At 38.0% G+C, this 13,992-nt stretch overlaps 1 protein-coding gene across 15 annotated transcripts in view; it reads left to right on the top strand.

Annotated features, from left to right (window-relative positions):
- Nucleotides 1-13,992, top strand: part of KLHL32 (kelch like family member 32) — a 296,021-nt gene that overhangs the window by 223,229 nt on the left and 58,800 nt on the right. The window contains exon 1 of one of the 15 annotated variants that reach the window (XM_072642900.1): nt 4,275-4,735. The exons of the other annotated variants lie outside the window; for them this stretch is intronic. Within the exon in view, the coding sequence (XP_072499001.1) occupies nt 4,684-4,735 (52 nt within the window). The 5' untranslated portion in view covers nt 4,275-4,683. Of the gene's footprint in view, nt 1-4,274; nt 4,736-13,992 lie in introns of those variants that run through there. 15 annotated transcript variants of the gene reach the window in all.

The following is a 13,992-nucleotide window of genomic DNA, read 5'->3' on the forward strand; positions in this document are numbered from 1 at the left end:
TTTCCATATGCAGTTCAACATGAGAAACATTCGGTAAGTCCCTAATTCTATGCTAAGAGGTGAAGATACAAAGGCAAAAAATGAAATAATACTTACCTTGGAAAACTTTACATTCTTATTGGACCAGATTTATGACAAACACACCAATTATTAAATACAAGGTAATCTGAGGAGGGAGAGATCAACAATAAATAAAATTATTAGGGAATGCTTCAAGAAGGAAGAAGCAGGTGATCTGAGCCTTAAAAGGAAGATTAAGGATTCCAAAAGGCAAAAAGGAGAGATTGTTCTAGGCATAGAGGTCAGTCGTGTGAATGTAAGGAGGCAAGAGAATATTAGGTTTGAGAAAAAACTACGAGTTTAGTTTGGCAAGAACTTAGTGTGTGAAGGAAAATAATGTGAAGTTAGATATGTTGTTTGCATGTTTGCAGCCATACTGTAGAGAACCATAAAATATAAGCCAGAATAAAGAGTTTGTAATGTATCTACAGATATAGGGAATCATTGAAACTTTTTGAGCAGGAGAGTCAGAAAATTCAAGACCCAAGGAGAGTCTCTTGACAGCTTTGTGAATAATGAATTGTAAAAAAGAGATTAGAGAGAGGGAGATCAGTTAGAAAGCTTTTTCAGTAGTCTAGGTGAGAGGTCGTATTGAGTACCTACATTAATAATAATAACAATAATGTAATAATAATGTATAATAATAAATTAATGTGATATCTATCTATAAGAGGAAAGATGTGAGTGATAGAATGGAGGTAAAATCAACAGGATTTGGCAGCTGATTAGATGTTGAGGAAGGAGGGAATAATGAAGGAGGATTGTGATCCTGGGTGACTGGCAAGATGTTAGTACACTAAGCAGAAATAGGGAAATTTACGTTTAAGGGAAAAGATGATGACTTTTGTCATGGAATTGTTGAATTGGGAGATGATCATGGGACATTCGGTTGGAAAGATCTACCAGCTTGTGGGAGATGAGAACAAGTTCAAGAGAGTATATATACATATATGTATATATACGCATGTGTTTATATATTCATATTTTAGATAGATACATAGATCCATAGATGATTAGAAATTATCTCTGTAGAAACCATCATGGAATCCTTGGGAGGTGATGATATTGACAAAGATTCTGTAAAGAGCACTGACAAGAGAACCTTAGAGACGCTTGTGTTTGGAGGTACAATATCAGAGTCAAAGATTCCTAACTGTTTTGTGTTGTGGACCCCTTTAACTATTGAAGCCTATGGATTCCTTCTCAGAACAATATTTTTAAATGCATAAAAGAAAATACGTAGGATTACAATTATATTGAAATATAATTATCCAAATTTTTAAAAAAGGAACTCAGGTTAAAAACCCCTGATATCGATGATGATCTAACAAAGGTGACTGAGAAGCAGTAGTCAGACAGATAGGAGAAGAATCAGGAGAAAACACTGTCATGAAAACCAGAGACATGTGGTGGTCAGCAGTGTCAAAACCTGCAGAGAAGTATAAGAGAATGAAGACTGAGGCAGGATTATGGGATTTAGCAGTTGAGATAATTGGTAACCTTTGAGAGAACATTTTCAGTAGTGTTGAGGCAGGGGGAATAGACACTGGTTTGTAAGAGTTTGAAAAGAGGTGAGTATGTGTCAGCAAGTGGATTTACTGAATGTAGATAATTCTTTGTAGGAATAGGGCAGGCAAAGTGAGATGAAATAGGACAAAATATTTTAGAGGAATATTTACCATAGAGGTATTAAGGATTAGTTGTGAGTATTCAGAGAACAGTAGACTTTGCTACCAGAATCATATATTACATAGTTTCACAAATAATAGCTCAAGATGATAAACTGTACCAGGGGTGGTGAACCTGTGTCCTGGAGGTCACATGTGGCTCTCTAGGTCCTCAAATGAAGCCCTTTGGCTAAATCCAGTGGCCACACTTGAGGACCTAGAGGGCCACATATTCCCCACTCCTGAATACATGCATACGACTTGATGGTACAGCGGACAGGGTGCTGGACTTAAGAGTCAGGAAAACCTGAATTCAGCCATTCACTAGTTTTGTGACTGTGTGTAGGGAGGATTTTGTTATCCTTCTTAGAGTTAGTTTCTCAGATCCATGGTCATGGAAATCTCTAGTTTCCAGGTGTTAGAGTCTCAAGGATTCTAGATAGTAGTTCCCAGAATTGTGACAGACAGTCCTACTGAGGCTGCACCATGAGATAAGGGATGACACAATATGATGTACTGCGTTTGCCCAGAATGATGATATTGCTAAAGTTAGCCTGTGAGCTTAATGTTGGCAAGATACCTTCTTGGTATGATTGCCCTAAAAAGCAAGAGGGCACTGGTCAATGAGATGGGGGAAAAGGCATGGGGAATCTGTGTGTGCCTCATCTGGCCCCCACTGAGGCTTGAGGGGATTTAGAGGAGTGCACAAATGTGGATGTCTCAATTGACCCCAGCGAGATGCAGGAGTAGTTGCCCCACGTTTCTTGCTGGTGCCTGCAACAAGGGTGACTAGGGGATGCTGTAGGAGCTGGTTCTCCCAGCAACCATTTGAGAAGATTAGACTAGAATAAAGCTGAATATTAAACCCTCCAAAGCTGCCTGTCTGACCAGATCAAGAGTGAACCTGTTAGAGGCTGGAGTCTAAGACCTCCAGTGCCTCCTGTGTGTTAGCTGGGAAACAGTGACGATACGTTGAATTCCTTTGAATGATTACGAATCCCACTTGGAAGTCTGCATTGTGCCAGGGCTTGAGGCAATTACTAAATGACATTCACACATAGAAGCATCTGGAAAACCTCATGATATAATCATGCGTTATCCCTCCTTCCTTGACCTTTACATTGGACATCCTCCATGTCAAGAGGAAACATTTTTGAAAGACATGCAGTTGGATGTTTTTTGCCTCCCTTGATTGTTATACAAAGTTGTATTAATAATAATAATAAACAGTGCTAATAGTAACTAGCATTTGTTTAGTGTCTACTATAAACCAGGCACTTTGCTAAAGATTTTACTAATATTACCTCATTTGATCTTCATAAGAACCCTGGGAGTTAGGTAATACTGCTGTTCCCATTTTAAAGTTGAGAAAACTGAGGCAGACAGGTTAAGTGACTTGCCCAAGTTCACAGAGCTAGTAAGTATCATAAGTTGGATTTGAAGTCAGGTCTTCCTTACTCCAGGTCCCATGATCTATCTATTGCACCCCCTACTTGTCTATGTCTCTTGTTTTTTCTATCAGGGCATCTTATATGAGCTTGACATATGCATGGGAGACACCTTGCTGGAAAGGAGCCTTTAAAGCTATCTCATATTCTACTGCATCATTTTTTAAAAATAATCAAACAGTCTACATAATGGAATCTTGTATTCTCAGCACCTTTTAGTCTGTTGTGTGACTATTAAAATGTTATTTTCTACAGAAAATCATTTATGAAAACTTGACTATTCCCTTCTCAAAATGCCCTTAATAAAAATGTAGATCATTTCCCCATAAATTTTATACAGATGTGAAAGTAGACATGTGGGGCAGGAGTTGTTAATATCCTCTTGATCTGCTTGTTCAGTAGTAGTACCATCTATTATTTTTCCTAATCTCCCCTCTTTCAGGTATCCTGATATACCTCAGTGATCTCAAAATCATCCCCATCATAGAAGTCCTCTGTGAATACTTTGTATGGTTTAAGCTACTCATCTTTTTTCAGTTATTTCCAGAGGACAATGTGAATTTAAACTAATAAGAAAAAAATCCTGCAACTTCTTATCTTCTCAAAAAAATTACTCTTTAAATTGTTTTGTACTTTTTTCCAATTACGTGTAAAGATAGTTTTCAACATTAACTTCTGCAAAATTTTGAGTTCCAGATTTTTCTTCCTGTCACTTTGGTCCTCTATCCCCAGACAGCAAGCAGTCTGATATAGGTTTTATATATATATATATATATATATATATATATATATATATATATATATATATATATATATATATATATATATATACACATATATACATATATATATATATACATATATATGTATGTATATATATATATATATATATAAAACCATGTTTAAGCATATTTCCACATTAGTCATGTTGGGAAACAAGAATTAATCTCTAATGTTTGAATTATAATGGGAGATTGTTAAAGAAAATCATGATGTTAAAATTGTTTTTACATATAATTGTGGAAAAAATAAAATATCACTTAAAAATCATGGTTGTCATTAATTTTCCTTTTTTATTTCATTTTCATCTCCATTTTCTCTTGTGGTTTGGGAATTGGTTCTTTTGATTTTTTTCCTAGTTAACTGAGAGTCAATTCACCTAATCGCCATCTAGATAAAAAAGAATTTACTTTATAGTGATTCTTCAGTTAACAGTTTTTTGGGGGGAAGTAAAATAATCCCACACAAAATCTTCATGAGCCATGCAGAAGAGAGTTTAGATACTTCTGGTGACTAGTGACAAAAATGCTTAAATTCTAACTTGCCTGTGTCCCTTGTCCGGTTGAAAGTAAGGGTAAAATGGAAAAACTTACATGAACTGATGCAGAGTGAAGTGAGCAGAACCAGAGAACATTGTACATAGCAACAGTAAACACTGTGCGATGACCAACTTTGATGGACTAAGCTCTTCATAATAATGCAAAGATCTAAGACAGTCTAAAAGACTCATGATGGAGAATGCTATCCCCATCAAAAGAAAGAACTATGGAGTCAATGCAGGTCAAAGCATAGTATTTTCTCTCTTTTTTTTTTTTGTTTCTTCTTTCTTGTGGTTTTTCCCTTTGGTTCTAATTCTTCTTTGCAACATGACTAATGTGGAAATGTATTTAACATGATTGTACATGTGTAACCTATGTCAGATTGCTTTCTGTCTTGGGGAGGGAAGAAAAGAGGGAGGGAGAGGAGTTTGGAACTCAAAATTTTACAAAAATGAAGGTTAAAAACTTTCTTTACATGTAACTGGAAAAAAATACTATGAAGGGGGAAAAAGAAAGTAAAGGTAAAGAGAGCCCAGTTAAAGGAAGAATTATAATGTCTTCAGGGTTTGTCTTTTGTGTCCCCAGACTCCCCTTTGTCTATTTTTTCTTTCTTCATGGGAAACCCTTTTTCCACTTCAGAAATCCAGTGTCTTTCTGATATTTTTTAACTCCTTTTCTGTTATCAAAGCAGAAAAGAATCCAATACTCACATTTAACGCTTGTTTTATGATTGTACTTCAACATGTATCAGGTTAGTCCATCTGTTTTCTTAATTACGTATCTCTGAAATGAAAGGTTGTATCTCCTGTTGAAGTCATTTAAGGCATCACTCAGCAGGTGAGAAGATGTGCAGGTAGAGAAGGGATAGAGGGTGTGAAATCATAGTAGGTTTCTTCATAAGATTATTTCTTAATTCACTCAAGGTGATAAGGGTGGGGGTAGGACACTGGAAAGAATGATGGGATGCCAGCTGAAAGGAAGATGGAAGCTATCTAGTCCAACCCCCCTTCATTTTACCTATGCAGACCCAAGGAATTGAAGTGAATTGCCCAAGGTCACACTGGGGAGCTGGCAAAAGAAGTGGGATTGGAAGGTGAGTTTCCTGACTCTAAAACCACTGCTCTTTCCATTGTGGATGATTTGGAGAATTTCCCTGCAGGAATTCTATAATTCTCTAGAGAAGAAGAGCAGGAAACTTACTTGGCTGCACCTGTTGAAAGCTTATTTCTGAGAATTCCTAAGGATGGAAAAACCTGTGACCCTTTGCCACAGACTTCATTCACTATGGAGCGCTCTTCCCCTCTTGTCTTTTTCCCTTGCCCCCTCACCTGGCCTAGTATTTTCTCTGAACCTATTCAAAGTCCCAGGGGATATTCTTTCTTTCTTTTGCCTTTCCCATTTGCCCTCTGTCCTGATCCTGAGTAGCCACAGTGCCGACAGTGAAGGTATAGGGACACCTGCTAGCACTGGGGCACCCTCCCCTAGCCTTTGCTTTTGTCCCCTTTCTCAAATTGTAATATCAAGAAATCTTGACTGCTTGACAGCTCACATAGCTTAGATGTGATGGGAGGCATCAACTCTTCTCTTTCTAATGAGATGGTGGATACTCACTGTCTTGCCCAACCATTGCCTCCTAAGGTCCTCTAGGCCATATCCTGAAGACCAGGGCAGCTAAGTGGTGCAGTAGATACAGCACGATTGCAGGAGCCAGGACGACCTCAGACACTTGATACTCACTAGCTGTGTGACCTTGGGTAAGTTACTTAACCCCAATTGCCTTGCCTCATCCTGGGTCATCTCCAGTCATCCTGATGAATATCTGGTCACTGGAGTCAGATGGCTCTGGAGGAGAAGTGAGGCTGGTGACCTGCACAGCCCTCCCTCACTCAAAACAAAGTCAAGGGCACGTCATGTCATTATTTCTCTGAAGGACGAACACACATTCACCCTGAAGAATCCTTGACATTGCTATTTGACTGATCTAACCTCTAAAAAAAACTACAGGCTTTACCGTTTCCCTCTTGTCTACACTTTTAGAACTTCAGGTTTTTTCATTTGTTTTGTGGTTGAACTTTTACATATTGCTTCAGTAAATTAGAGTTTGAGTTTCTTAAGAGCAGTGACTGACTTGATTTTTCTATTTCTGTCCATGCTGTAGGCAGAGTGGTTGGCACATAGTAAGCATTTACTATATGATTTTTCAATCATTCATTCATTCCAGAATATAGTTTTTACCTTTTTCCAGCATAGGTCTTTCTGGCAGGTCTTTATTCAAGCTTATCATTTTCTCCTTTCTCTGACTAAATGTCTTAGGCTTTCCTCAATCTCTCCAAATTTCATCCCAATCCTGCCTTTCCCTTAATTGCCTAGATTCTAAGATACACACTGTTATATTTTCCAGCATAGTCTATGTTACTCTGGCTATTACTGGATGATTTCTTCCTCTACCATGACTCTAATCTGAATCTGAAAAACCTTCTGAAAAGTGTCCCCAACTTGTTTCTATTTTCTGTGATATTTCTGGCAGAGAAGTGTCATTGAGGTGCATCCCATTTCTTGATGAGAGCATGTTTGTCTTTGGGTTTCAGATTGTTCTTACCTTAGATCGTTCTGCTTTAAGAAATTTGATGAACATTTAAAGTCTTTCAAAAAGGACTTTTTAGAGTGATTATGTCCTGCCTTTCTTTAAAAATTCAAACAACCTAGATTTTTGGAATCTAGCTTGGTCACTATAAAGCCATCAGTGGACTTTGAAGTCCATCCTAGAATTTTTTGTTTGAGGTACCATTTCTCTGACTTGATTATATAGTCCATTTTAGGATGGTCAGATTGTTCACAAATAAAATTTTTCAAAAGCTTACTTCTTTATGAGGAATATGTCTGTAGATGAATACACTGTTTATTTCTTTATTGTTATATCAGTTCATAAAGAACTACACAAAGGCTTGATGCTCACAGGATGCTCCAGGGCATGTTTAGAAATTAAATAGTTTTTTTTAGCCATAAAATTCATAAGCGGAGCAGTAACATTTAAAAGAGTCATGGGAAAATGCCAGCCTACCTAGGTGTGTCTTTTGTGTGCCTGAGATATAAACCAAAATAGGTTTTCTGAATCCCAGGTTGTGAGATGCAGTATTTCCATGTGGGAAATTTTTTTCCCAGTCCCAGATGCCAGGAATGAATATTGTAGGAAGTATAGAGATTTGTCAACAAATAGTCAGACCCTTGAATTATGTTTATATGGAAACAGTAGAACTAGGAAGCTTATGACGTAATGTCTTTATTTTAATCTAGTCAACTCATTGCATTATTTTTCTAACTAAACATTCAGGCTGTGCTTACAAGTAGTAGAATGATATATTATAAGGTAAACAACGCAGTCAACCAATTGTTCAGTCTACAGGTGCCAAGCAAGCAGCTTCACTGCTCCGCCCTTCCCCCTGAAATAATTTTGAGAAGCAGGCAACATGTTGTAGCAGAAAGATTCCTGCAGCTTGGAGGCCTGGGTTCAAATATTGTCTCTTGCACAGACTGATTTTGGTGAATCATTTGATCTCTTTGGGAGCCACCTTCCTCTTTTATTAAACTGCAGGTTTGGATTAAATATCTGAAGTCCCTTAGCACTAAATCCCAAAATGATGAGCAATATAAGGCAATGAAAAGAGTACTAGCTTAGTCCTAGCCTTGGTTCATGGCTGTTCTTTTTACTACCTGGCTGACCTTGGACAAGTTATTTAACCTCTATGGGGACTTACTTTCTTAGTCTATAAAATGAGGGACTTGACAAGATGACATCTAAGACTCCTTCCAACTCAGAAACTGCAATTCTAGGCTATTTTGGCACCATGTAGACACTTTGAAAGGTGTATATGTTTAGACCAGGTGTTCTTAACCTGGAGTCTAGTAACTTATTTAGAGAAAAATATTTTGTTGAGTGCATTTTGGTATAGTTGCTTTCCTTTGTAATCTTCTGTATTTTTTATGCATTAAAAGTTATTATGAGGAGTCCATAGGCTTCTTCATACTGTCAAAGGAATCTATGAAGCAAAAAAAAAGGTTAGCTCCTTTGGATTAGACCAGTGGTGTGAAACTCAGAACCAGGGACCATTAAATAAAGGATTCCTGGAGGCCTCATATTGATTTTGTTTCAAAATGTAACATTATCTGTGTTTTATTATATTTTTGTTTATTTTGTTCAGTGGTTCTAGTTGCATTTTAATCTGGTTCAGGCCACCCTCAGGAGTGTTGTAGCCCACATGTAGTCTGTGGACCACCTGCTTGACACTTCTAGTTTAGATTCTCCTTGAAAGCAGGTTGAAGTGAAGTTAAAATAGTAGTAGATTATGAGGTGTTCAGGGAGGATAGCACCACTGGTGTGAAGGCTTGCTCAGCCCCTTTTCAGGGCTGCTTATCCACCTTTGGTGTCTATCTGGCGTGCAACTCTGACCTGTGGCTCCAAGAAGCTGTAGTGTGTGTGGTGGTCACACCTGCTCAAACTGTCTTGGCAGACAGGCTAAAGCAGTTTGAGGGTAACTGACAAGTCTCAGACCTACTAGTGAGTTAGGGGGGTATCTACCTCAAGCATATGAAGACTTCCCCTGGTGGAATGGGAAGATGAGAACAGTTTGTTCCAGGAACCATGAAGGTGACTGAAGCAGGCTCTGTGGATTGGTTAGAGCTTAGTTAGACATTGAAGACACCAAGGTTATCCACTGTATCCAGGCTGTCCTGCACTGGACCTTGATGACTCTGGAAAAGAGAGTGAGACTGATGATTTTGTGCAACTGCCTCATTTAAATCCAATTCACTCATAACTCAAGATATTACCCGTGTGATGTCATTGGCCCCCTTAGAAAATGAAGGACAAACACTAATAATGTTGGTACTAGATTCGAAGAATTCCTCTGGACTGACACAACAGAGCTTACTCTTGGTTGGTTGGCTGGTGTAGGTTTTATAAAAGGATGCGTGGAGAAAGAGAACAGTTAGCAGTCTCTAGGAGACTTTCAGCAGTCAGAGCTTTCCTGCTTAGTTCCCCTAACCCCAAGAAGGTCCTATCTCTTGGTAATATGATAGTGGTCATCGTTAAGAGTTTACTTTCCCGTGATCTAGATTTATGTTAAGAGTTGAGAAAGCCCTCTCCCTGAAGGATATTTGTGGCTTGAATATAGTCTTTGGGAAATGGATCATAAGCATTAAGTAGATGATATGTTCAGCTCAATCCAGGTGATGGTGTTTACTTTCAGAGTAGTTTCTCTTAGCTCTTGGAAAAGAACTGAGGTCAAATATCAGTTATTTTCCCAGGGCCAAGAGAAGCTGTGATGGCTCTCAGTATGGGAGTACTTTCATAACAAACTCCTGTCCTGGAGGAATCAAATGCAAGGAATAACTGTATTGAAGGTTTAGAAGTTGTATGGAAACCATGGCAGCAACAAAACAAACATTCTTTAATATTGTGTAAAATGTGCTCTGCCTAGGTGTGGCCCACAGGATGTCAGATGGGGCTGTGGAGTTGAAAGGAAAACTGAGAGTTTCATAACAACTCAGTCTCTCACTTCAGGGGAAGAAAACAAGATGAGAAAACTGAGGCAAACAGTTTAAGTGACTCGCCTAGGGTCACACAGCTCTCAGTTGTCTCAGGTCCAGTTTAGACTCAGGTCTCCTTGTTCCAGTCCCAATAATCTATCCACCATGTTATTGTTATTCATTCTTTTCCCTCATGTTTGACTCTTCATGACCCTTTTTGGGGTTTCCTTGGCAGAGATGCTGGAGTCATTTGCTATTTCCTTTTCCAGATCATTTTACAGATGAGGAAACTGAGTTAAGTGTCGGAGGCAAGATTTGAACTTAGGTCCTCCTGACTCCAGATGCAACACTTTATCCACAGTGTCATCTAGGTGCTCTGTCCATCATGCCACTTAGCAAAAGGCAAGCACACATGCTAATAAAGAAGCATAAGATTTTTACACTCTTTCTTAAGCCACTTTAACTTAATAGCCAAGTTGATCATTCAGGGTTCTGTAATCTATATAGTTCTAATTACAATAAGTTAACGCAGCACCAGATAGTATTATTTTAATTTTAATTTTTTCTTTCCTCATCTTTCAGCTCTGTTCTTGTAGTACAGAGAGAACTATACACACTGATGCACTTGCCATGGGGGATGCGCTTGCCAAGAGGTTAAAGGATGTGCTGGAGCCGCCTTATATGACCTCTCAAGGTCTGACTGTGAACTTTTCAGTGTGAGCATGTATACCTCAGAAATCAAAAATGTTGCAATCAGGCCTTGATTTATTATTTTGTTGATTGTCTAGATTTAAGAAAGTGATGCAGAAAATGAGAGTAATGCAGATTACACTTAAAAGTGTGTACACATAGTTTTTTTTTGAAAGCCAGCTGTTAAACACTGACCAACATATTCCCCCTCAGCACGAAAGTCTTTTACAGGTAGGTAATCGAATCCAATTGTTCTTCTTCCTCCTCACTTCTATGATGTAATAATTCCTTCCATGTAGGCGTATAATACTGCTGGTAAGGAGATCAGTCAACCTCTATTAAAACATACATGTTAATGAAGAGCTCACTACTTTTCAAGATAACCCCATTTTAGATTTAGGAAATTCTTGCTTATATTGACCTAAAATCCAATGTAGTATAATATGTAGTTCAGATTATGTTATATTGTCACTGCCCAACATTTTGTAGTGGAAAGAGTCCTTTGTTTGGAATCTGATCTATATTTGAATCTCAGCTTAGCTACTTGCTACCTCTGGTTCTTCCTCATCTGTAAAATGAGAAAGTTTGGCTAGATGATCTCTAAGGTCCCATCCTGCTCTAAATACACTGGGATTAATTCTCCAGACATTGTTTCTATTGATTCAGCCTAGAGTTGAATTCACATTTTGAGCAACCTCATAACACTATTGACTTGTTGTCATTAAAAGCTCATACACTTTTTCCATGTGTGCTGCCTTTTAGCTACGTCTCCTCCATGCTGTACTTGTGCAATTGATTTTTTGAACCTATACATAGGACTGTTACATTTATCTATTCCTGTTACATTTCCCCATTTGTTTTAATTGTCCCCACATGTCCAGATCTTGAATTCTGATTCTGTCATACAATCTATAAGCTAGCTATCCCTTCCCGCTTTGTGTCATCCATAAAATTGATAAATATGCCATCTTTGTTTTCAAGTCACTGACTTTGAAGAATGGTGACTAGGGGACCAAGGACAGAGTAATGCCATTAGAGACATCCCTCCAGGTTTATGTTGATCCATTTATCAGCATTCGTTCAGCAGAAGACTAATCCATTTAACTTTACTCTCATGAAGACCCCATTCTTTCATCTTGTCCAGGAGGTTATCATGAGGGGCTTTGTCAGATGTCTAACTAAAATCCAGATATATTTTACCTATTATACTAGCTATTCTAATCTTATTAAAAAAAAAGAAAAGGGAAATGAGGTTAGGTTTTCATGGCTAGAAGGATCATCCATCCAGAATTGAGACCTCATCTAATTCAACCCCAATATTTTATAAGTGAGGAAACTGAAGTATAGAGAATGTAAGTGACTTAGCCATGGTCACACAGGTAGTAATTGTCATCAGTGGGATTTGAACCCTGCTCCTCTTATTGCAGAGCAAGTGTTATGCCATACTGCTTCCTACTTGTTTTGAGTAAACTTCTGATTATTTCCTAATGACTGCCACTTCCCTTTCCAAATGTTTATAGCCTGTCTATTATATAATCTGTTCTAGACTATTTCCAAGGATTTGTGTCAAGCTCACTGGCATTTATGTAGTTTCAAGAATCCATATTTCTCTTCTTTTTAAAAAGTCATTTATTCTTCTCTAGTTTTCTAGCATTCCTTATCATTCTTCAGATTACTGACCACAATTCCACAATTGGATCTTTGTGTTCTTTCTGTGTTTTGAAACTTGAACTCCTTTAAAATATTTTTCTGCTATTTTATTATTTTATTAACTCCCTATCAACCATATTTATTTTACCCTTCCCAGTCTGAAGATCATTATTTGATAGAGAAATGGAAAGAAAAATTAAAGAGGAGTAAGTAGTTCAGCTTTCTCTCTGTCATTAATGGCACAATATTAGCTTGTCTAATGGAATGCCCCATGGATCTTTGCCTAGCCATATACTGTTTCACTTTTTTTTATCATTAACTTACCTATTATAAGATTTGTAGATGATGCAGAACTAGGAGGAACAGCTAGAAATCCTTACCTAAAGGCAGTATTAACTGTCACATTTGCAGATGATACAAAGTTAGTAGGAGTAGAGAAATAGTTTCATAAAGATCTTGACAGGCTATAATTTTGACCCAAATATAATAAGGTGAAATTTAATAGGGATAAAATGTGAGCTATTCCACTTGGGTTCAAAAAATCAACCTCACAAATATGAATGGGGGATATATGGGTAAATAGCTGTTTCTCTGGAAAGAGATACAGGCATTTTAGTAGATATAAACAAGCTTAACGTGAACCAGCGTGTAATGTGGAAGCCCCCATAGCGAAGCGGCACTGAGAGAGGAATGACATCAAGCACGCAGGAGGCCATGGTTCTTCTGCGCTCTTTTCTCATCAGACCACACCTGCAGCATAATGTTTAGATCTGGGCATAGCCTTTTAAGAAGAACATTGATAAACATGAGCATTTTCAGAAGAGGGTTATCCTGCTGGTGAAAGGCTCAAGATCATGCCACATGAGGATTTATTGAAAGAACTGGATAAATTTAACCTGGTAAAGAGAAGACAGGGTGAACATGATGTCTTGACGATGAAATACTTGAAGTGCTATCCTGTGAAAAGGGGATTTGACTACTTTTTCTCCTTAATCCTAGAGGGCAGAAATAGAAATATTAGGTAGAAGTTGCAAAAAGCTAAAAATGACACTTAAGGCAAGGGAAAAAACAACTCCCTAATAATTAGACCTATCTAGAAGAGGAATGGTTGTCTGGAAATGTAGTAGGTTCTTCTTTACCAAGTGATGTATATCAGAGAAAACATTCTTGTTCAAATATGTTTAGAACTTGTTGGCTTCTGAGGTCTCTTACAACTCTGAAATTCTCTGAGCTGGCAAATGATGGAAGGTGGTTGTAAATGAGATTCTTTTCATGGGTTGGACTACATAGCTTTGTCAGGTACATTTCACTTTTGAGATTTTTATGACCTGTCCAGATTACACCTTATGCTGAGATACCATTTTTCTTACGTTTTTCTTGTTACACACACATTTCTTTTCCTCCTGAGCCTTTTCTGAGGTTCTGCTCATTCTGGGCTTTTACCTCTTATTTACATTATTCTTCTAGATCAGTGCTATTCACCTACTTCCACCCTTGGCTGCCTGACTCTTTGAATCTTTTGGAGATCCCAATTTTGAAAGAAAAAGAAAGCTCTCAGGGCGCTCCTTGGGCAGTCACGTGGTCCACTTGAGTTGCATTGCCTGTCCTTTTTTATTGGGATCATTTGTGAAA

Source organism: Notamacropus eugenii, chromosome 2 (genome assembly GCF_028372415.1).
Source record: "Notamacropus eugenii isolate mMacEug1 chromosome 2, mMacEug1.pri_v2, whole genome shotgun sequence".
Lineage (NCBI taxonomy): Eukaryota > Metazoa > Chordata > Mammalia > Diprotodontia > Macropodidae > Notamacropus > Notamacropus eugenii.